The sequence below is a fragment of the Sycon ciliatum genome, chromosome 1 (assembly GCF_964019385.1).
Source record: "Sycon ciliatum chromosome 1, ocSycCili1.1, whole genome shotgun sequence".
NCBI classification, from domain to species: domain Eukaryota; kingdom Metazoa; phylum Porifera; class Calcarea; order Leucosolenida; family Sycettidae; genus Sycon; species Sycon ciliatum.
In genome coordinates, this window is record NC_088643.1 from 51,595,436 (window position 1) to 51,620,133 (window position 24,698).

Genomic DNA, 24,698 nt, shown 5'->3' on the forward strand with positions numbered 1-24,698 from the left:
GCGGCATGGCATGGCAAAGCATGCATCCAGCGTTGTAGCTGTTTTGGTTCGTTCGGATTGTTTAGGATCCATGTGTTTTACTCGAAGCTTGCAGTTTCTTGAAGTCAGTATTACAACGAGGTACTGATCTGGTGCGATCATTCTAGTGATGCCCTGGCTTGGCGAGCAATGGAGAACGCCACAGTAAAATGACAATGACCACTTCCACACGCACTTCTTCCTTCAAAAAATTGCGCACAACAACTGCGCCACCAGCAATAGTCAGCAAAGACTCGTCTGAGGAAAATTACTGGAGAAAGTTCCAGGTGAGTTGGTTTAGAAACAAATTTAGAGCAGAACAGAGAAATCCATTTACCTTTCACATCATTGCTGCTTTTCTCCTTCAAAATCTTCTTTGTTGATTTACTACGAAACGAATGAATAATGAAATAGACAACAAATTTATAATTGGCAATCAAGAGAACAAGCTGAATCGACATGTCAATACTTTATTCGTGCAGGGGCAAGTGATGGGATAATATGCAACGGAACAAAGACAGGATCGTTGGCACTGCTACACATATTAAAACACATGTCCAAACTTGTTCGAAACTTTCTCTTTTTTGTTGTTCTCACTATTTAATCCTCTCACGTTTTTGTTATTGCGCATTGTTCCATCACTTGGCCCTGCACGAATTAAAGTATTGGCATGTCAGCAGATCTCATTCTGACACATCCTTCTTCCGCAAAAGAGTGCACTGAAGCAATACTTCCATTCACAAGCACACCCAGTAGGAGCTGAGCTCATGAGGTCAAGACCAGTTGTGAAGTAACATACAGTGAAATCTATCTAAGACGACCACTCAAGGGACGAGAAAAAGTGGTCGCCTTGGACTGGTGGTCTTCAGTGAGTCACGTAACCATATCCACTTCATAATACATGTGATATATCATTTTGATCAGTGTATCATACTGCGCACACCTATGCTACTCTAGCACGACTCATGTGCCTGGGGTCCTCAGACCTGAAAAGTGTCGTGCATGCACCATGTACATATACACTTCCGGCGCTGATGTGTAGATCTACCATGCATGGTGCACCATGCAATGCGTACATTTACATTGTACTAGCAGGGTGCAACGCGGTCGCGGGTGGGTGGTTGTCGGTCGCGTTGAGCGAGTGGTCGCCTTATCCGAGCTGTTTTGAATGTGAATGCGTCCGTGGCAAGGAAAAGTGGTCGCCATATCTGAGTGGTCGCCATATCCAAGTGGTCGCCATATCCGAGTGGTCGCCATATCCGAGTGGTCGCCATATCCGAGTGGTCGCCATATCCGAGTGGTCGCCATATCCGAGTGGTCGCCATTACAGGTTTTTACTGTAGTTCAGGTGACTGCCACGAAAAGAAAACAATTTTTCAACATTAGCCTGCCAGCACCTGGCTGCAAGGTGCCCGGGTGTGGTGGTGTCCGGACATGGGAGGTCCGGATAAAAGAGGTTCTACTGTACATGCATACATGTAATGGCTTTGTTATGATGAAGTCTCGGATAAGACCATCAGAGATCAAGCTCCAATCGGTCAAAAATCTCCTAAGACAAACATTTTAGACATTGGCCTTTGGAATTCAATTTAACACATGTTTTTTTTTAACAATTTAGGCGATACATGGGGCGGCGGGTGTTTCGTTATAGCCACCTACGTTCAAGGGGCGAGCTCAGGATTTTCGATTGTGACAGAGACCTTTGAACAACGTTGCCTAGAATTAAGATTCAAGATTCTGCCGAACTAAATCATACGAATAGTGTAACTTTGCAACATGTTCCTTCGTAAAAGAATCGGGCGTTTCCGGAAATGAGTCAGCAGGCGGAGGACGCGAAATATCGAGAGGCATGTGTGCTTCGCGACCAAACATTAAAGCATACGGCGTAAAACCTGTAGATGCATGAACACTCGTATTGTGCTTGTATACTTTCACTTCAATCATTTATTCACATTGCTGGTGTTACAATGTTTCACATTCAACAACAGTGTAAAATAAATTTGTAAATAGCGTCTATCGTATGATGTGGACATTTTGTTCTTGTGTTCTGTCTCCAGTACCCGGTTACTGTCAAGGAACATGCCGCCATTAGCTGTGTGGACTTCAGCCCCACAGAACCGCACGATTTTGCGGTTACAAGTGCAACACGGGTAGGCAGGCGGCTTTTATATCGCATGTTCTTGCATTATCAGATAGGTGTGTGTGTGTGTGTGTGTGTGTGTGTGTTTGCGCACATGGTGTGCACGCGTGTGCGTGTGTGCGCGCGCGCGCGTGTGTGTGTGTGTGTGTCTCTCTCTCTCTCTACCTACCCACCCACCTACCTACCTGTGTGTCTGTCTATCTACTCCAGTGAAGTTCGCTTGGGCCTACATGTAGTTGAAATTCTGGCTTGGAGAAATATTACTTTTTCATTGCCACCAAGTTCAGCCTCCTTTGTTGGTGTTGTGCCAATGATTTCCAAAGGACAGCCACCTCTCTACAGATTGCTAACCTGTCATTCCTTGATAGGCGATCAGCCTTTGGGTCATCCTAATGAAGATGTTATTATTATTACTTCCTCCGCGTCATCGAAATTGTCGCAGTTTGACTTTTGATATAAAACGGGTTTTTTACTCACCAGCACTCGTACCAGAGGCAAGGAATCGGACATAGGCGACGGTCATCAGTATAGGGTGACGGCAAAGTTCTATTTTCTGTTATTGGAAGCTGGAATTTTTGAACTAGACGCAATTTCTTCGCTGATGTCGCTGCGATGGTAATTTCAACTCGCTGAGATCAGTCAGGCGTTGCAGCCTGCACATTTCTCGTGCTTATGGCCATTCACTCAAGCCTCATCACTGTTTTACCTTAGCTGGGGTGAGAATGACTTCGTGGAACAAGTGGCAGCGCTTGGAGAAACATCGAGGGGTCAGCAAACTAAATGCTTTCACCAGCGATAAAATTTGTCGCTCTGGCCGAGACACTCAGTACATGATTGTACCTGCAAGAGCCGTGTAGACTCTACACGTAGTGCTAGTGTCTGTACTAGTGATGCACACGCAGGTGCCGTACCATGATACCAGTGAATCAGGGCCGGGCCGGCAGTGATGCTGAAAAAGAGTGCGCGCTGGACGTGATAGTACACTTACCTGCATGAGCTGTGACCACACAGCTAAAATAAATGGGCATGCCGCGGCTAAAAAAAGTTCATTTCAAGATCGAGGTGATTCCGCCGACGGTAATCAACCGACCTCGCAACGATCGTGTATTCTTACTAGGCTTCGTTGGTGGTGAAGTAGAAATCATCCAGAGCTAGCAGACGACAAGCATAGCAGCTCTTGTCCTGTGGAGAAAGTCAAAGCGTTTGAGATGAGGCGCGACCAACTTTCAACCTTCCTTGAAATATTTCGGAACGATATTTTTGCGTCCATTGACATCAGCGACGACGAGGACTTCATCTCTGCATGAAAACTCTCAGTCCAACTGTCCTGGAACGTTACTCTAGTCTTCAGACTATCATACTGTGTAATAAGTTTTGAACAGCTTAGCTTATGGAGTTGTCAGTAACAAGTGACAAGTCACTAGTCAAACTGCGACAATTTCGATGACGCGGAGGAAGTATTATTATTGAATGTAGAACCTGCCCTGTTGCTAACCATACTCCATGTGTGCATGTGTGTGCGTGTGTGTGTGTGTGTGCATGCATGCATGCATGTGTGTGTGTGGTGTGCGTGTATTTTCTCTGCCCACTTCAGGTTCAAGTGTATAGCTCTGCTACCAATCAGGTGAAAAGGAGCATAACTCGCTTCAGGGAAACTGTGTACTCGGCAAAATTTCGGCATGATGGCCAATTGTTGGCTGGCGGTGGCGAGGAGGGCATCGTCAAGGTAGTCTTGTATTCCTTTTGTTGCTGTTTTGTCACCTTTGCTGAAAGGCATCGAAACTTTCATTAATGATTGTCTTCACTGTGGGTGTGGGGTGTGCGTGTTCCTTTAAACAATCTACAGTCTAGTTCAATTCATATGGATCACCACCACCAACACCACCACCACCACCACCACACTAGCCACTGCTGTGTTCCTGTTCTCATCATATCGAATGTGTGTGTGTACTATCTGTGGCTGCAGGTCTTCAATTTGACCAGTCGTGCTATCCTCCGTCAATGTGAAGGTCATACAAAGTAAGAAGAAGGATACAGGATCTTGTGCATGCCACTAAGAACTTCCTGGTTCAGGTCACTACTAGTAGAATCATTGTTTGCTCATTCAAGTACACGTTGCTAGGTAGCTTCTTATTGTTAATGCAATATTCTTGTTCTCTTTTTGCCGCATGTTCCTCCAGGGCAATTCGTCAGACATGTTTCACAACCTGCGGCCTCAAGATTTTATCAACAGCTGACGATCGCACACTCCGCAGCTGGGACCTGACTACTGGCGAGGCACTGCAGGAGTTCACTGGTCATGAGGCAAGTGGCACATAACGTATACTGGTTGCGACCTCGTGGTTCTTTAAAAGAATGGGACACTTTGAAAACCTGATTTTGGCGGAAGGGGGGGGGGGGGGGGGGGGGGCTCGAAAGTCGAAACCCGACTTACCCCTTTGGAGCTGATCGTTCGAATTCGAACGATGCCAATGTCATGTGTGCAAGTGCACTCAACGAGTCACGACTCAGTCAAATCTCAACCAAATTCAACAATTGAAATACCTACGAGGTAGCAGAGAATCTAAGCTGTCGGCTCGAAAAACTCCGGGGTCGATACGAGCTAGTATAACAGGGCGGCGAGTGCTCGAACGTTCGCTCGATTTCTCATGCGTCAGCGAAGTGCAAATTTCGTTCAAAAGTGGGATTTTCCCTCTTCCTGGCCACGCAGCGTGTGACATCACTCCCAGCGCTTTTTGTCACGGCTTTTGTGAGTCTGTTAGAAAAAATTGAATGATTTTGAGCTAGCACGAGTGAAATGGCAAGACAATGACTATTCCCGTTTTGGATTTGGTATTCAGCTGGCGTTCCTGGCATTCAGTAGCAGACAGCAATCGCTCTCCTGAATGAGTTTGGGCTCGCTGTTATCCTCGTTCCAAGAGCTTTCCAACGAGCCCAAGATCGTCAAAATCGGTGAAGTAGAACCAGCGTTATGATGGAAATTGGAACGAATATACTTGAAATTGCAGCTATCTCCTGACGTCGTGTGATCAGTGCAGTTCCAAAGGGAACTGGTGAAGAAACATGGGGAAGAGACAACCACGTTTGGGCCATTGTCTGTTGATTGCAAGGCAATTGCTCTTTGGTGCCACCTGTGTGGAATTATGTGCTACTGTTACCATGGTTTCAAAGACCACCTGCATCGAAATATCTCGACAGACCGGGCCCCATAGGTGGTCAATAAAGCCAGTTTTGCTTGTAACTGCTGTGGCGCCTATGGGTGGTTATAAGTGTGAGTTAAACTGAATTTATTCCGTCTGTATCACTAGTGTTACCCCTTTCTCCTCTGTGCTTTCAGTGGATATCTTCATGCTCCCTGTGGACACGTGGTGATTTGCACTGATTGAAAGAGGCAGACAAAAAGCCCTGGCAAGCCTTTTGCAGCTGTGTGTTTTGCATTCCTGTGAACACTTGGCTAGCCTTGGCGTGCCACATGCACCCCCCCCCCCCCCCCCCCCCCCCCCGGTGTTAATTGCCCGTTTTTTTTACTTGTGCATGCGCTTTTGAGACCTTTTTTCCCTAGGATGGCTCGATGTTACACTAGGCAAGTAAATGGGGGTCCAGTCCGTTTATCTGATGCTTTCTTGTCGATTTGAATCTTCTTTTTGTCTGCTTGTTTTATGCAGGACTATGTACGCGCCCTTGCGGTCAGCCCGGGTAGCTCTGACGTGTGCGTTACAGGTATGTTTTAGGGGCCGTCGCGATAATTGAAATGCACATCTTGCAGTTGGTGCGGTATCCCCATTCCGCCCACACCAAGTGAATGCCAACGTGCACCCTGGGCAACGTATTTCTTCAGAATATGTTCACCAGCCCCCGAATTTGTTGTTGTGTTGTCCAAGCAGTGATATTTTGCCACAGCGCTTTACAAAGGCTTGTGTATTTTTTACACTCTAGTTTTAGACTTGCTTCAATCATAGGGAGTAGATTGCGAAAGCATTTCATGAAAACTACTGTTCTGCACATCAAGAATTGTCCAGGAGCACCCAATGAGCTGCCATGCGCTCTTCATCCCTTCCATTTCTTGTGTCATGGTCTGTGTTCAGGCTCATACGATCACACCGTGAGGCTATGGGATATGCGTTCATCTCCAAGCTCCGGCGCCTCGCTGACCATGAACCATGGTTTCCCCGTCGAAGCTGTCCTCATGTTCCCGTCGGCCAGTATATGCGTATCAGCAGGTGAGGCTTTTTGTGCTAAACACCTCCTTGTGTCCTGGCGTTACTCTTTATTCATTGGGAGTACAGCAAAAAATGCATTTAGCTATGCCAGACGGCAAACGTGACAAACGCTAAACGTTAAGAGTGCGCCTGGGTACCTTGTATCTGCTGAGCAAGGGTAGTGCATCGCTTTGTTCTCGTATCGGTCCAGAATATTGCTATGCAGGAGCACCCACGCCACGTCTAGCGTTCTTCTACTGTTGTGAACTTCTCATACTATAAAAGCCATAATTATAACGAAGTGCTAACTCTAACGAGTTGACGAGGAGAAATCTGTCGTTAAAATATGAATCGTTATACAGAAATCGATACATATACTGGCCTATTGAGCGTTGAGAATGCGTGAGAATCTTTACCTTTGGTACACGTAAACCAGTCAATTTTGGGAAATGGTTATATATGCGCCAGAGTTAGAATAATGGCTGGTTTACAGTAGTTATTGTCCATGTGTGTGGCGTACCGTGCACGTTGCAGTGGGAGAATGAATAATTCCTGTGTTCTGTATCGTATGCGATGTGTGTGGGTGGGTGCGTGCGTGCGTACGTGTGTGCGTATGGATGTGCAGGTCATAATCAGGTGTGTGTCTGGGACATCCTGTCCGGCGGCCGACAGCTCTTCTCGTTCTCAAACCACCAGAAGACCATCACCTCGCTGGCGTTTGACGGCGAAGCACGGCGCCTCATGTCCGGCGGTGCTGATCGCCAGCTGAAGGTGTACGACGTTACTGACTACTCAGTCATCCATGGCCTCAGCTATCCCTCGCCTATCTTCAGCATTGGTTTATCGGTAAGAACATGCACCGGATGTCTGAATATCCTGCTGTGGTGGTATACATATGTAGGACTCAGACAGCAGTCACCGTCCCCAAAGTCAGTTATATAGTCAAAATCACTAACACCCCAGTCACAGTTTGCGTCTTTTGAGAAACCAGTTGTGGTGCCCACAAACCAGTCACAGAATGCCGCGACTTGCCCTCTTTGCGATCACACGTGCACAGAGTCGGAATACATGCATGTATGGCGTGCAAGTAGTACTGCTTTATGTGTCCAATTATTATTTCGAATTATTGTGTCCGATTCGATATCAATATTTTCTTCATCTACTCACATCCAGCGTAAGGTAAGTGAAAGAGAAGACAAGAAGCAGTCGCTGGCTGGTGAATTACGCCTGCCGTGACGATTTTAGGCCATCGCTGCCCTCCCTCTCGCTCCTGTTTGGAGAGCGAATACTGCGATGGGATCAGCGATACAAATTTGCAATTTCGAGTCGCATTCCGTGCCGACATCGCCACAGCCGATCTCTCCAAGCGTCCACCACATCTAGAAGACGTCGACATTACCTGGAACAAGCTACATCTTCCCTACAAGCAGCGAAACTGAGTGAGAACATGATCGAAATAGGGAAAATTGTTTGCGCTGAAAAGCGTACTTTGAACGCGTTCGTTCTCCATACTTTCAAATGGCGACCTACCCATGTCATACATCAGCGCTGAAAAGCATACTTTTGAACGCGTTTGTTCTCCTTACTTTCAAATGGCAACCTACCCATGTCATACATCAAAGCTGGTGACTTGTTTTTGGCTCTCTGTGACTTGTTTGTGACTGGTGACTGGTATTAGAGGATTTGTGACTGTATGACTGGTATTAGGGGCAGTGACTGCTATGAGAGCCCTGACTGCTGTCAGAGTCCTACACATATATACATGTAACATGTAGCACATAATATGTACATGTATGTGTTAGAAAAGAAAGAAGACAAAGTCACTAAACAGCCCCTGAGGTTTCAGTGATGACCGTTGGCAGCACATGTCGTGGTCTTTGCTGATTGTAGGGGGCTAACAGTAAGTTACTGCCACGCGTTAGCCGTGGAAGCACTGAGCACCATGCTGCTGCCTTCACTAATTTCTGGTTGGTGACAGGCTAGTCACGGTGCACAACAAGCACAACAGACACACGGACTCGCACAGTGGCATCCCTAGCCTTACCTGTTGCTTGTCAAGATAATCCAACTCGTGTGTAGTCTGCAGTGCGTTACGTATGTTATGGTGGTTTAAGTGAAGTCTCGCCATCCCGTACCCATAGTGTGCACGGGTTGTGACACATATGTACAGTGAGTGGCCGAAACATAACATGCATGCAGTGATGTGTAGCAATAGCTGTTGTTGCTGATGTGATACGTCTCTCTGTTTAGCAGAGCTGGGCACTAGTGTAAGCAATCATGTACGTTAGAGAAACCCAGTTATTCTGTGAAGATGCTGCTGTTGTGTTGTTGTCAAGGAATACATTATGGATGATTCACTATACCGTTGCTGTTGCTGCTGCTGCTGTGTATGCTCTCTTGTTCCTCAGCCCAATGAAAGTCACCTTGTAGTCGGTATGGCAGATGGAACATTGTCCATCAAGCGAAAAGTGGTGAAGGGCGGGGAGGACACTGAAGAGAAGGATGGCCCAACACTTCCAAAGCCACCACCTCATGTCGGCACAAAGCGCTTTTTCAATAGATCCAAGACTCAGCCGGAAGAGGTATGTTTGCACTCCGTACCTCAGTAGCCAGCTCTCTCATGTCACTGTTGTTGTCTAGTTTGTGCTGTGGTACATTGTGCCTTTCTTTCACTTAGCCCCTGAGGTTTCAGTGATGACCGATAGCAGTACATGCCGTGGTCTTTGCTGATTGTAGGGGGCTAACAGTAAGCTGCTGCCACGCGTGAAAACGTGGTGGCGCTGAGCTTCATTCTGCTGCCTTCACTAGTTCTTGATTGGTGCCGGGCTAGTCACGGGGCTCAACAAACGCGCCCATGCGCTGTAAGCATGAGCTTGAATGTGTGCCTGTTTCAGTGCTGAGCATTGCTCTGGTCATTGTTGGCTGGATGAGGAAGGATTCACATTGAATATGCATGTATCCAGTATTACTACTCTAACTGGTATTATGTGTCCACATGTGCTTGTGTGCATTTTCTTTCACAGGGCGATGTGGTTGTCAATCAGTCCCGGACAATGTACCAGCTCAAACCGTACGAGGTGCAGCTGAAGAAGTTCCGTTACATGGATGCTCTTGATGCAGCAATGAAGGTCGGTCTGCCCGTCTATGCACATTCTGGCGCTTATCAGCATTCGCTCCCATCGTTATATTCTACTGAAGTGGAGTGATGTTGGTGTGCTGCAAAGCATGTATGTGTGTGTGTGGGGGGGGGGGGGTGCTTTCGGAGAGGATTGAGCAAGCCGCATAATGGAAACTGTTTGAGATAATAGAGAGGTTCCGCATAACGTAATTACGTTAGTAAAAAACGTAGTCTATCTACGGAAAGTCTTACGTAAACTGCATGCGCATCTGGGTTCCGCCATACGGAGTTTTCAAATCACGTAGCTGCCCTTGGCAACTCCGAATGCAGTAGTGTCCGACCAGATCGACCTGGGGAGAGAGTCATAAATTTGTACCCAATCCACTTACGGACCAGCTACGTTATCAGAGCCCTATCTACGTACTCTCCGTAGACAACTTTCCGTAAGTGGAGTGCAAACTCGCGAATTCACGGGTTTTTCCCGCCCACTAACGTAAAGTTGCTAAACTTTACGTAGTGCGGAACCTCTCTAATATTTGTTCTGGATGGGATAGAAAATGGTAGGAGATCGAGCTGCCAGCTCTTTTGCTGCGTACGCCTGGCGAGGCGCCGAATGCATGACTTAAATGCTTGTAAGAATGACTCGTGTATTTTGTTTCCGCATGGTTGTGTGTGTGTGTGTGTGTGTTTTGCTATAACACGTTATGTGTGCGTTCATCTTCTGTAGACCGGCAATTGCGATGTGATCGCTGGTATGTTCCAAGAGCTCATCCATCGCGATGGCCTGTCTAACTCGCTGGCAGGGAGGAATCACAAGTCTCTCATTCCCATCATGAAGTTTCTTGTCCAGTAAGTACATGTTCATGTACAGTGAAACTCATTAAATTTTTGTTTGAATTCGGATAAGGCATATACCTGGCTATTATGTACATAGTTGATAGCACCGATTTATCTCCCAAACAGCACATACATACAGTTTTGTGTACTGTGACCGCGGGGATTCTATCTGCTATGCCGTACTTCCGGCATATGACCTACTGTTTTTGCTGGTCCCACCAAAGGGTAGCCTCAGGCAACACGTGTTTCCTCTTGCTTCTGCATTAAATCCACCTGTCCAGTGGTTGTCAAAAAGCTAGCTCTCCAGCTGCTCAGCGTGCAGCGCCGTGAGGAACTGGGATGTTAGTGGAGCTGTGACCGACTCCACCACTATCCTACGGGCATACACTGTGGCACAGTTGTACATGTACTGCTTAAAAATTATTTGAGCCTGGTTTGAGGCCCGTCTTAGTCCATCCCATTATGCCTGCCTACCATAGTTGAGAAACAGAGGGTGCCAGATTCTAATCTTGCTTGGAAGCGGGAGGATTTTCCAGCCGTGCTGCGACCCACAGTTGTTTGGGTGCTCGCGGCCTGGCACAAGGGAAACATGGATGAAGAATGGGATTTTCGGTCTTTGACTACTTGATGGCGGGTGTGGTGCACTCACCTCCCACCCATTTAGGAGCTGCATCTGCACCTTGCTCCATCCTTGGGGGTTGATGGTGGTGGCGTTCCTACGGATGCGGAAAACTCCATCTAACCAAGTCTACGCGGACCATGATTTTTTTGGGCCCATGAGGCTAACCTGTCATACGAAGTAACGCGGGGATGCGAAGTACATTTTTCCATTCCCGCTGGAGTAGTACATTTTTTCCATTCCCGCTGGAGTAGGTGATATCAGTACTTCACCGTATGACAATAGGTTTCTATAATGAAGAACAAAATCCGAGGCGAGGCCGAGATTTTTATCACAGGTTCTAAATTAGTAGCCATAAACCAGAGTTCGAGACCTTTAACCCATTGAGGGCTACAGGGCCTTTCATCTGAGACTCTGAAGAAAATGCTAAAAATATGGCCAATGTACAGCTCCACAACTTCATAGTCTAAGAAACTAGGTTGTTGAACTCTTGTGAAATGTTGACCAAGGCTATAATCATCACGCTGACCAACTCGATATAGTTCCTAGAAAGGGGAACAAAATGCTATATGACACGTAAGTTCATCCAAATTGCGTAAAATACGAAAAAGTCGGCAATTTGAGTTGAATCACCGGACGAAAAAGAAGAAGAAAAAGTATCCAAGCGGGATTCGTACCCGCAACCTCTCGTACTGAATGCCGGAAATGTACCGCTTGACTCTGGGGTGTCTTGCAACCCTAAGCTGGAACACGGAGCTTAGTACGGTAGGATAGCCTGTCAGCCCGAGTATTCGGGCTCAGCGCCCTGACGTCATCCTGAATCCCGAATATATTCGGGCTCAGCAGTCAATGGGTTAAACAAAAGCAAGCACAACTCAGAGGATTGACGAACCGGAATTGCACTGAACAAAGCCTTGTGATTTGTGGTCGCTTTTCTGTGTGGTTTTCTGTGTGGGTTATTAATACCTATAAGAGGTGGATATAAAGCGGTATAATTATAACTTTTCTTGGAATGATGTGCTCGTATGCATAGGCTTTCAGCAATACGAGAATGTACATGTACATGGATTGAGGTTTTCCAAGAACTGACTTGTTGTGTTGTTTCATTCTCTGCACCGTGTTGCTGACTGTGCTTGTCTGTGCCTCATGTAGTTACATTGGTCATCCTCGCTACCAGTCTCTTCTCCTGGATGTGGCCAATGCCGTACTAGGTAATCAACTCCCTGCTCTATTCATTGTCCAGGTTATGTTTGAGTTAGGTTATGTTTGAGTAGTTTCCTGGTGCTACACTCTCAGGCATGTTTCTAAAGAGCAGCTGTTGTACGTGTGGATGTTTGTATGTACGTGTGTGTGTGGGGGGGGGGGGGGGGATTGCTTTACAATGGCTAGGAATTTGACGTGTATCATCATTCCGTGTGTAAGTGTAAGCCCGCAAGGATCGTAATATAATACTGGTGGTGTGTTTGTGTATACAGATATGTACGGTGGAGTCTGCGGTGAGTCACGGCGCATCACCCAGCAGCTCAACGCTCTGCGGTCACGCGTGGAGGCTGAAATCAACATGCAGCGACGCATGTTGAGCATTCTCGGCATGATGGACACGCTCTTTGCCATGGCGTCAACAAAACAACAGTAATGAGCTATCGTGTGTGGCTGTGTACATAGTTTAGCTTTGCTTGCACATAGTGCTGCTGTAACATATTCTACATGATGATGTTTTGCTAGCATGGGATTCTGTGCCAACCTGCAATATGTATACAGTTGAGAGGAAGCCGTGTCATGGTTGTCAGCCTGTTTGTGCATGGTGATTGGTGGTGGTGGTGAGAGAGGTGGTGCCGTGGTGGTGGGGAGAGTGTGCATGGCAGACTGAAAACAGAGAGGGGCTTGAATCAAGTGGGCGAGTTTTAGGCTGCGTTCATTTTTGTCTCCTTGGTAGAGTGGATGCTGAGGCGGTGGATGGTAGTTTACGAACGCAGATCTCCGCATTTTGGTAGAACATCGACTTTACAGTACGATGTACGATGTTTGTTGGAAATCAGCTCTTTCTCTCTTCCCCTTCTGCTATATGCCTGGTACATACTTCAGTACACATAGGAGATCCCCTTCTGAGATTGGCGTTAGCCTTTGGGTAATCCTGAAATAAAGATTAATACTTTATTACACTGCACACGTACATTGTATACTAGTACGTACCTGTGGATGGAGCACATTGTAACAACGAAAGTACAAGAACGTATTCTCTGCAGACTTCCCCGCCGCCTCCCGTAGGCATACACAGTGATTTGGCTTTTTTTAACATGGTTGTAAAATGACGTTTTTCAGCCACTTCTAGGCAAGCTACGTCCAAATGAATTGTTGCAAGTGGAAGTGCTATCCTTCATGGCCGTTGTGTCGAAAAATGGGAATGATCCCACTTTGGAAAGTGTCTTGAATCATGCCCTACTTTCATAGCATTCTCAGGATTCAAATAACTGGTGTGTAATTTTTTTAACAAATTTGTAAAATCATACTAAAATGGCATCACAAACTGGGATATTCGGTCATCAATGATCTGAAGTTGATAGATATCACTTCAAGGATTGCTAGTGGATTAAAATTAATCTGTCGACTGCATTGTATGCTGCAAAAGCCGTGTTTTTGAATTTGTAACTAGTGGCTGTGTCATATGGTGGAATTGGATAAGTACCATAGCATTGCAGCCATGTTTTCGTTCTCACACAGTGTATTCCGTGACCTACTGTTCTTCATTATTGTCTTTAGTTCACTGCCCTCCTCATCCATTCAGGGGCTTATTTTGCACAAAATGGCAAAGCACCCACCACTGTTTATACCGACGTGGCGGGGAGAATTAAATTACATGCACCAAATTTTCTGGTCAATGTTCGTCTACGATAAACTGGCTCTCATTTGCCACCACCCATGTTTCGATACAGCCATTCGGAGCAGAGAAGCAGCCAGAAGAAAGGCATAAACATATTTTACACATTTTGTTAAATAGCCAAATGTTTAAAAAAAGCCAAATCACCTCGCACTAGCGAACCGTCCCTGCTTGCGAACTATTTTCAAAGAAGATAGAATATCTGCATATGATGTTGACTGACAAAATAATTAATGATGATGATGAACTGACGAGAGATATTCGCTTAGCTCTTATAATAATTATAAGAGCTAAGCGAATATCTCTCGTCAGTTCATAGCCAAGACGAGTAGAAGCACACCGGAGTCAAACTATCTCACGGATTCAAAAGGGAAGTTTTCATTTCTTGTTGGCTGAGTTTTACGAAATAAACAAGAAATATGTAAATAGGCGTCGAGGCGACAATAGTTTTAGAATTGCGATCAACAGAACGAGCTGAACAATTTTTTGTTCATCATTTCTTCCATATCACATTTTTTCTTTCTTCCATGTTCTTCACTGCCTTCGTATACACTCGTTTTTTGAATACAATAAAAGCCTTTGTGAAAATGTCGGTTCAGCTCGTTCTGTTGATCGCAATTCTAAACAAGAAATGTTGTTCTTTTCGAACGAACAGGTCTGGGACCGAGGTCCGACAGTTTTGGGCGTACTGGTACGCCGCAGTCCCTCATCTTTTGTTTTCTTGCTTTGCAAGCTGGTTTCCCACCCTCCCTCCCAATGAGGAGCTTTGTATGGTTTCACACACGGGTCATGATAGTGAGAGTGCTGCGTTACTCTCTCTCTCTCTCTCTGATAGATTTCTCAATATTGCTGCTACAACATAGGTTATAAGTTGTGCGAGGCGTGGAATGTGCGGATGCTCTGTCGATTGCTGTGCTTTTCTGTAGGATTCACCTCGCACAACGCTGTCACTCTATGAGGTGTTGTTTTCGCTGGATGTTTTTTCTGTCTGTGTTCTGGACACAAGAGTGCAACCAGCCTTGCTGTGGCTGTCCCCCGCAGTTGTTATTCTGCGATGAGTGTGTGTGTGTGTGTGTGTGTGTGTGTGTGTGTGTGTGTGTGAGTGTGTGTGTGTGTGTGAGAGAGTGTGTGTAGGTGTGTGTGTGTGTGTGTGTGTGTGTATGTGTGTGTGTGTGTGTGTGTGTGTGTGTGTGTGTGTGTGTGTGTGTATGTGTGCAGTACTGACGTGTGAGTGAGAAAAGAAACCTCATTACACTCCCTGTAAAACGCTGGCGCAACCCGCCAGGAAAACCGCAGTTCAGAACCGAACTGAATACACTATAATAATGTATTCAGTTATAGTTATTATATATTAACATCGTCTCAGATTAATAGATAGACCGTGGTTCACCATGATCAGACGCCTACGAAACTAAACTGAATTCACACGCTCGCGTAAAGACTGAAGAGAACAGGAAGACTGAAGGAAGACAGGAAAGAAAATGCCATATCTGGAATTAGCTTACATTGGCAATGTACATGGAGCTCCATCCTTTGAGACGCTAGCGCTATCTGTCATGGAGCCCAATCCCTAGGCTAGAGACACGCTGGCTGCCATCATGACTGGCTAGTTGTGGCGGGCGGCGGGAGCAGCGGAGCTGGGGCAGCGGCGGGTGCTCCTTCAGATACACTAACTTGAGCCCTCAGCGAACGTGGATGAAAACTAAAACTAAAATTGACGGCTGTCACAAATGTGTAGCGGCCATTACGTCGGAAAACATGCAACTAGAACAAAACTTTACCGCTGCCACCAATTTTGTAGCGCCATTGCTACCAATGTAAAACAGGTGGGGTCGAATCTGACAAAGTTGACTTTAAGGTGGCAGACTACCCAAAATTCGCTGAAAAATCGAATTTGTAAATTCACATTGAGTGCTACGTCAGTTGAAAGAGCTTGAATAGCTGCAAATTCTCTGAAAATTGTGTCCCGATCTGACCAGCCGTTCAAGGGTGCGTTTGGTTGGTACGATCTAGAACAGGATCGAACAGCTGGTGCACACGGAGCAGCCTCATGCCAACCAAACGGTACTCCAGAACTAGAAACAGAGCATATTTTTGTGAAAAATATGCCAAACTTGGTGCATTTTTCAAAATGTGTATGGGTCACCATGGTCACTGTGTACGGTACGACGAGTCCAACCCAAAAGCGTATGCACGTGATCATTTGGGACCAAAATCGATGTTCCCGCCAGGTTTCACTGTGAAAAAGTGAAACTGCTCGGTCTGCTCCGGCCTCGAGGCCGGTGCAAGCAGAGCATGTTCTGGCCGACCCAGAACAGGTGCAGTCCCAACCAAACGCGCTGTTCTGTTGAATCCTGTTCTAGTTCGTACTTTAGAGGGGTTGGAAACGTGCCTCTAATCACGCGTACAGCAGACAATGTTCTTTTAACAATTAACTCCCAGTATCGAGGCAGCGAGAATCGGTATATTGCACACAGGAAATGGCAAGGAGATAGTCCAACGAAGGAAGAATTCTACGTGCAGAGACAAACCACAAACTACTGCCAGAAGTCCAGAAGTGGAAAAAGCAAGAAGAAGAAAGCCTGAGCCGACTTTCAATGCCAGAGCTAGATCCTCGTAAAGGATACTTGGTGGAACAACAACAAAACACATATATACAAATATGGGTTTTTTTTGTATTTTTTTGTTTTGTTTGGCACAAACACAAGAAGCAAGAATGACACGAAAAGCAGAAACTATGAGAACATGGTATAAATGAGCACGGCCATCAACCTCAACAGGGGATAGCCGCCTCGGCAACAACAAGAGCAGCTGAGTCCGCGGCAAAGACCGGTGCATAGAGCCGCCTAGCACCCCTCAGGCACATCACACTGGATCGGACCAAGGCAAAGCTGATTTGACACCGGATCGAAGCCATCACGGCACTGTAGGCCTCTCCGGTCTTGTCGGCGATGAGGGACGCTATCCTCTTGTACAGAGAGGTGGCAGATTTCCCCATGCCTCCCGTAGTGGAGAACACGGCGGGAACAAAGCTGGAGTGTTCCACTTCTCGGATTTTCTGCTCATAGGCACGGCGCTTGGCTTTTTCGTGACGGGTGTAGCTAGCAGCAAGTGAGTTGATGCGATTCGAGGACGCAAAAGGGTTAAACACCCGGACATCAATGTAGGTGCGCTCGAACCGCCCTCCCCAAATACCACTAGCCACCACGTCAAGGCGGGCTTGGTCGTCGCCCACAGCAGTACGGTACCGGTACCGGAGCTGCTCTCCAGTGAGTGGCTGCAAATGTGGCTCAATACAAATATGGTACGAGGTGATTCGTCATTATTTAACACGAAAGTAAAAAAGCCTTCCGTAGGGTTCGAGGTGCGAATCTTTCCATTTCTTCCTCCAAAAATGTAATACTGATGTCCTTAGATTGCAATGGTGGGTTGTTCATGCACATAATCCTTGGTGTTGGGAAGCAGGGGGCAGTTGAAAAATGGCAATTTTTCCGCATATTATTTGTTGTGGTCATTTCTTAACATCATGGTAAAATAGGCCTTAGCAGCACAATTCAAGTCAGTTTTCAATAGAAAGAGACCCTACGTATCCAGGATGGTCCAGCAAGACTGGATCAAGATCATGTTGATCCAAATACAAGCCATTCAAGCTTGCATAGCAGTAGGTGTATCACCCTGATTTTATATGCAATTGTGATCATGATCTGTTAGTAAATTCAGTAGTTGCCAATGTTTGGCCATTACCAGGGCCAACACACCCCATTCCTCCTTCCCAGGCGTCGTTTCCAGTACGTAGCTATCATATGCTTCCTTTTCAGCTAAATATATTGTCACTGGAGGTTGAAACCAGCGGCTATGACTCTCTTATACTCTATTTTACCGTAAACATCGCGCACATGCAGACTGAAAGCTCTTGCAATGTCACTTCCTGAAGGAATATCAGTCTCAATTTTGGAGGCGAACTTGACAGAACATTGACAATGGCAATGGCAAAAAGAAATTTGACGTGACTTTTTGCAGGCGCTGGCAATGAGATATTTTACCGATTTGTTAAGAAATGACGCAATGGTTGATAAATATGGTGGTAAAGACACACCTGGCAATATGGCGGTAAACACACGCCTGCCCACACACGCTCTCTAGGCTGCAAAGTTCTGGCACAGAGCTCTCCTTCTCACCACCACCACCACCATCAGTTCGCGCCTGGCGCCTGGTCGATGCATGGCTGGCGGTATCCGGCATAGCAGGCTGGTACATCAAGTAGCGCATGGCACATAGATGATGACACAACAACGACATCATGAGCTCGATTGCGACGTACGTTTCGTCCCCGCTGGACTCATCAGGCAATCTTCTTCTTGGATGTCTTCATACGGAGCTTGACTCGGGAGAATGAAGTCGAAGACACCACTGCAGCTGTACTTATGGTTGATAAATATGGTGGTAAAGACACACCTGGCAATATGGCGGTAAACACACGCCTGCCCACACACGCTCTCTAGGCTGCAAAGTTCTGGCACAGAGCTCTCCTTCTCACCACCACCACCACCACCATCAGTTCGCGCCTGGCGCCTGGTCGATGCATGGCTGGCGGTATCCGGCATAGCAGGCTGGTACATCAAGTAGCGCATGGCACATAGATGATGACACAACAACGACATAGCTCGATTGCGACGTACGTTTCGTCCCCGCTGGACTCATCATGGTGACGGTTCGCTAGCATGTCTACGGGAGGCGGCGGGGAAGCCTACAGAGAATACGTTCGCAAGCTGATACTTGCACGGCAAGAGGCGTGTCACCGGGGCGCTGAGCCCGTGAAGAAGACTGTTCCCTGTTCTGAGTCTGCTGGAGGCGAGAAAAGGCGCCAGAAGAAGTTTCGCCACCGCCCAGGTCCTGAGGCTCTCCGGCTAATACGACGCCGTGAATATCAAAAGGGAGCTAAACGCCGCGTGCCCAGCCAGCAGCAACTCGCCACCAGACTGAAAGACTTGGAGCTGGGTCGTCGCATCCGTGGAGAGCGTGGTTAGACATCTACCCGGATTCTCTCAGCTCAAGGAACCAGCTATTCAACCGGCTTTTTTAAAAGCCACCACAAAAATCAAAGAAAGTTGTGTCTCAGATACATAATAATATTATTATGTTGCTGTTTGATGATCGGTTAAAATCGTGAAACTCAGAGTTACAGAAGAAACGCTTATCGCCCCTCTCAAGTGTGTGTAATAATATTATTATTATTGTATTTTGTTGTTACATTGTGCTTTATCGACAGGTATACAAGGTGCACGTGTACAGTATGTACATGTCCATGGCACTGTAGGTGAACCATTGAAATTGAGTTGATCATAGTTTCATCACTTGGATCTCTGAATATATTAGTTGGGTCTCAGTCTGCCTACAGCATATTCAACCGACAGAGGGCTTCTGCTCGATCCCAAGAAAACGCAATTTCTCGTGATCCGGAGAAAAGGCCAGGTAATTCTACCCACGCTAGCCATTCAGTGTGGACCTAACAGAATCCCAATGTCGCAAAGCACAAAGTACCTGGGGGTCATCATCGACGACCATCGATGATCTTCTGACGAGCCAGGAGATGTTGAATTAATCATGCATCTAGCCTTCGACCTGCGGATTGAGAGCGTACTGCAGAAGGTACTAGTACACCAGAAGCTTGGTGCATTCAGACACGGCAAGAAGAACATAAACCATGAAGGTCGTCATATGTTCTATCTATCACTGATACAGTCAACCCTGGACTATGCCAGCATAGCATATGTTCATTGTTTGAGCACCACGCTATACCAGAGGCTTTTGCGAGCAAGCACGCTGGCCATCCGCAGAGTTTTTGGCTTGTCTCCGTACACATCTTCCTACGACTGTTTGACGATCGCTAATGTTGCTCGTCTGGAACTTCGTATTGTTTGTTTTGTTTACCACTGCCTGCATGGTGATGCTAGTGCGCTTTTGCATGGGATTTTCAATCACGGCTCAGCCACCAGCCACACTGACCGGCAGGCACGCGGTCAAGTTAGCCATAATTATTATGTTCGCACTTCCCGTCGCCCGTTCTAGGCATGGCCTTAACACCATAATAATATTACCCTTTCTCGCTGCTGATCGCTGGAATGCTTTACCTGCTGCCTGCCGTACCGCTACCTCTCGCTCAGAGTTTGTTCACTTGTGTCAATCATTCATAGGGTTCCCTGTAATAAGACGACACCGTCTGTAGGGTTCCCCTATTATGGATTTGAGTGAAAGTTTGACCACACACTCCTGCCACTATGCTGGCCCTCTGGACATGATCTACAAGTTCTTGCGCCTCACTGACAGGCTGCTTTCCAGGCCGGAAAAACTCAAATTTCCGGCATAGTGCCACGGTGTGCGAGCCACCCAGGAGCCAAACAAATCCATTTACAATTTTTTTCACATTTTCGTGCCCGTTCTGTCCGTGCGCGGGACCCAAACCTAAAACAAGTCCAGAAGCAGCCATGGGTGGTGGGGTAGGGCACCTCAACGTGGCCCTGGAATCTGTCACAACGGAACGAGTGGGCATTCTCTCACAGACTCACACAGACCCAAGTCAAGTTTTGAATTTTTTTAGGTTGAGCACGTGCTACGAGGTCGTACCTTTGATACAACATCCAGTGCTAGGACGTCCACAGCAAGCCATTTCCACAGCGCTGCACACCAAATCCAGGATACCCTCAGAAACCGGCAAAGACTACCACTCACGTTCCACTACTGCCTAGTACTGAATCCTACCTGACTTCTTGACACGACTCAAACTAGTTACTTGCCAAAGTCACTAAATCAACGTCAACTACAGTTGTGGCAAGTGAAATCCGACACTTGCCATAGGGGACAGCGCCTCAAATGGACATCAATGATGTAATGCACTGCACCTAATTTGTACTATAGAGCCGTATGCATCCCAAACAGGTCGAAAGGTCACAGCTTAGATACACACAGTTCACAAACATGGTACACATAAGGAGTATTGGTATCCAATTCCCATTCATTTTTGCCAGCACCTTTTGAACCTTGACTGTGATGAGTACGAATTCTGTCATCAGACAGATAAAGTTGTATGCAGCACATGTACTGTACGTATGCAGGGCTGCAGAGGCTGCAGGATGCACGGTGCAGTCCCTTATGCCAAGTGTCGGATTTCACTTGCCACAACTGTACAATAATCAAGCCACATATCTGCAACGTCACGAGCGTGCTGGCAAAAGTCCTGGAGCAAAATTCTGCACACTTTCGTGTGTTTCCATAATACGACAAGTTGCGCACGGTCTGCTCACATTCAAATACAGTGCTGCCAACAAATGACAGCGTGCAACAAAAAAATCTTTCCTTGCAAGGGCACATTTTCGGCCATAAGTTGCCATAACTCTTGAACGGCTGGTCAGCATCGCAGCCTTCGCAGGCATGAATCGTGGACGTGGTGACGTGGTCTGATGACTGATGTGCTCCACCGACGCGAAGCAGCCAAGGCTGTACAGTAAATAGTGGATATAACGTGCCCCTTTGATTTTCGATAATTTATCACTATATCCGGTGCATCACTATAGCCGATTTGCATGTATGACTGACACATGGCACATGACTGTGCCTGAAATGATGCGTACATGCTGGAAAAAGCATGAAAAGCAGCCACGTGCACATGTGGCTGCTTACAGCATACAGGGAAGAATTTTCTCTCAATCACGTCTGCTGCCAGATGCATCCAGGCAACACTGGATCAGTTTTGGAAGAAATCAACTAAATTTGAAGAACAATTGTTTTGTGATCATCACTCTTGATCAGTATATACGATATTTTCCTGTGCATTTGATATGGTTTGCTTCCTGAAGCCCATCACAATACTGTAAATATACAAATTTTCGGCAGCTATTTAATTTCGGCTATATATTCGGCACCGACCCAAAACGCCTAAATTAAAACGCCGATGAAATTTTTCACTGCATCTGTCGCACTATACCGTGCCCTCTACCCCACGCCGAAAATAAATCGCCGCGGAAATGTCAAAAATCGTGAAGTGCCGAAATTTTGCAGCGCCGAAATTTTGTATATTTACAGTAAGCGATATATCGGTATAGCCGATAATAGTGTGTATAGTGATATTTTAGCTGTATTTTTTGTGATTTGATTTTGATTTTGGCGAGTTCGATCATTATAGCCGGTATATCGTTACACCCGGTCACTTTATAAACGACTAGCAGCACCACCGGCCAGCGTTGCCTGGCCGAATGTGGCATGCGCGTGAAGCAAGTACATGAACAGCACACGTGCTCAGCACGTGGTGGTGGCCAGACCACTGAAGTCCTGGTGAGGGAGGTTCTTCATCGTTGGAAGGAGAAGGAGAGACGTCTGTTACGCCTTCCGGAGGCTGGTCAGGGTTGTCCATCACCTGGTGCACCACCGGCCAGCGTTGCCTGGCCGAATGTGGCATGCGGGTGAAGCAAGTACATGAACAGCACACGTGCTCAGCACGTGGTGGTGGCCAGACCGCTGAAGTCCTGGGGGGATCATCCTGGTGAGGGAGGTTCTTCATCGTTGGAAGGAGAAGGAGGGACGTCTGTTACGCCTTCGGGAGGCTGGTCAGGGTTGTCCATCACCTGGTGGCGGATGAAGCGGCTCAAAAAATTCATAAACTTACGAACAAAAGTGCGATGCGCTCTTCACTGCAGATCAGATGCAGAGTGCAGTCAGTGCAGATCTTTTGTATCCTTTTGTTGCAGATGTTTCTATTTGCAGAGAATGGTTCACGCGCGTGGTCCGCAGCGCTTGTGCGGCTGCTAGCCTGCTAGTGCTACGGCCTAGGCTAGGTGGCTACATGATTCGCACGCTTCGCGTGCTCAGTGCTTCTGCGCGCGGCTGCTCCTGCTACTCGTACTGATCGTGTCTGCTACCGCCTACACTGTTCGCACGCTTCGCGTGCTCAGCACGTGGTGGTGGCTACACGATTCGCACCCTTCGCGTGCTCAGTGCACTAGTGCTTCTGTACTGTGGCTGCTTCCGCTAGCTACACGATTCGCACGCTTCGCGTGCTCAGTGCTTCTGCGCGCGGCTGCTAGCGCTACTGTACTGCTAGCTGCTACTCGTACTGATCGTGTCTCCTACCACCGTACCGTACCTACACTGTTCGCACGCTTCGCGTGCTCAGCACGTGGTGGTGGCTACACGATTCGCACCCTTCGCGTGCTCAGTGCACTAGTACATAGTGCTTCTGTACTGTGGCTGCTTCCGCTAGCTATAGCGCTACACGATTCGCACGCTTCGCGTGCTCAGTGCTTCTGCGGCCGCTAGCTACACTGTACTGTGCTACACGGTTCGCACGCTTCGCGTGCTCAGGCCAGGGCAGCGCTGCTCCGCAGCGCGCTTCAGCGTGACACAAAAACACACGTCACAGGTGCCTCTTCTTTATAAGGAGCGTGACACACACACACACACACACAGACACACGTCACAGGTGCCTCTTCTTTATAGATACTCACTGTAATAGTAAGTCCTTACACACAACGACTGTTACGTCAGCATTTTGGACAACTAATGGTTCAAGCACTTACTATGACTCAGTTCAAGTGGAACTCACGCCACGTCACGATTCTAGCTAGCAAAAGCTAGCGAGTACTTGCTGCATGCACTAGCCGTGGGCGTGAGAATCTTTTCCGCAGTACATGTATTTGACCACCAATCAAGTGCTTGCGCGGTTCGGGGAATCGAACCAGGTATAAATAAGAGCTAAGCGAATATCTCTCGTCAGATCATCATTAATTATTTTGGCAGTCAGCATCGGATATTCTATCTTCTTTGAAAATGGCTCGCAAGCAGAGACGGTTCGCTAGCATGTCTACGGGAGGCGGCGGGGAAGCCTACAGAGAATACGTTCGCAAGCTGATACTTGCACGGCAAGAGGCGTGTCACCGGGGCGCTGAGCCCGTGAAGAAGACTGTTCCCTGTTCTGAGTCTGCTGGAGGCGAGAAAAGGCGCCAGAAGAAGTTTCGCCACCGCCCAGGTCCTGAGGCTCTCCGGCTAATACGACGCCGTGAATATCAAAAGGGAGCTAAACGCCGCGTGCCCAGCCAGCAGCAACTCGCCGCCAGACTGAAAGACTTGGAGCTGGGTCGTCGCATCCGTGGAGAGCGTGGTTAGACATCTACCCGGATTCTCTCAGCTCAAGGAACCAGCTATTCAACCGGCTTTTTTAAAAGCCACCACAAAAATCAAAGAAAGTTGTGTCTCAGATACATAATAATATTATTATGTTGCTGTTTGATGATCGGTTAAAACCGTGAAACTCAGAGTTACAGAAGAAACGCTTATCGCCCCTCTCAAGTGTGTGTAATAAATTCACTAGTATACAAACCGAGGCGAAGCCGAGGTTTGTATAACTAGGGAATATTCGCCCATATTCACGAGGCTGAAGGTAATATTAGACTTATACCTCTCCATATTCACCCGCTCGTCCCTAAAACCCAACAAACCAGTCCTGTTGGTCATACATGTACATGTACATGTACACAGAACTAACGTAAGTCGTTGTTTCACTGAGCCTTCAGACCGACTGGCGTGTTCTTGCCTGAATCGGAGGGCGGCGTGTTCAGAATCTTGTTCAATCGATCGTGTACACATGTGGCATGGGAGGTGACGACCTTGGAGAACACGCTCGTGCCAATCACCATGGAGAACACGCTCGTGCAGCGTTGTGGCGGAAGCCAATCATTAGAGAGGTTTCGTTTCACGCGAAGATTTAACCAATCAGAGAGAGGTTTCGTTTCGGCGAAGATTTGACCAATCAGAGAGAGGTTTCGTTTCACGCGAAGATTTGACCAATCCGCGACCATCGCGCCAATTCGGGAGTCGGTTTATAACAGCGAGCCAAGCGG

At 47.2% G+C, this 24,698-nt stretch overlaps 1 protein-coding gene across 1 annotated transcript; it reads left to right on the plus strand.

Moving 5' to 3' along the window:
* LOC135830961 (U3 small nucleolar RNA-associated protein 15 homolog) lies at nt 1-12,696 on the plus strand. The gene is made up of 13 exons (XM_065343199.1): nt 1-305; nt 2,076-2,168; nt 3,753-3,884; nt 4,125-4,177; nt 4,339-4,462; nt 5,824-5,878; nt 6,244-6,378; nt 6,983-7,203; nt 8,766-8,939; nt 9,381-9,485; nt 10,203-10,324; nt 12,084-12,142; nt 12,407-12,696. The coding sequence occupies exons 1-13, from the start codon at nt 189-191 to the stop codon at nt 12,565-12,567; spliced, it is 1,551 nt and encodes a 516-aa protein (XP_065199271.1). The 5' UTR covers nt 1-188; the 3' UTR covers nt 12,568-12,696.
* The last annotated feature ends 12,002 nt before the right edge of the window (nt 12,697-24,698 follow it).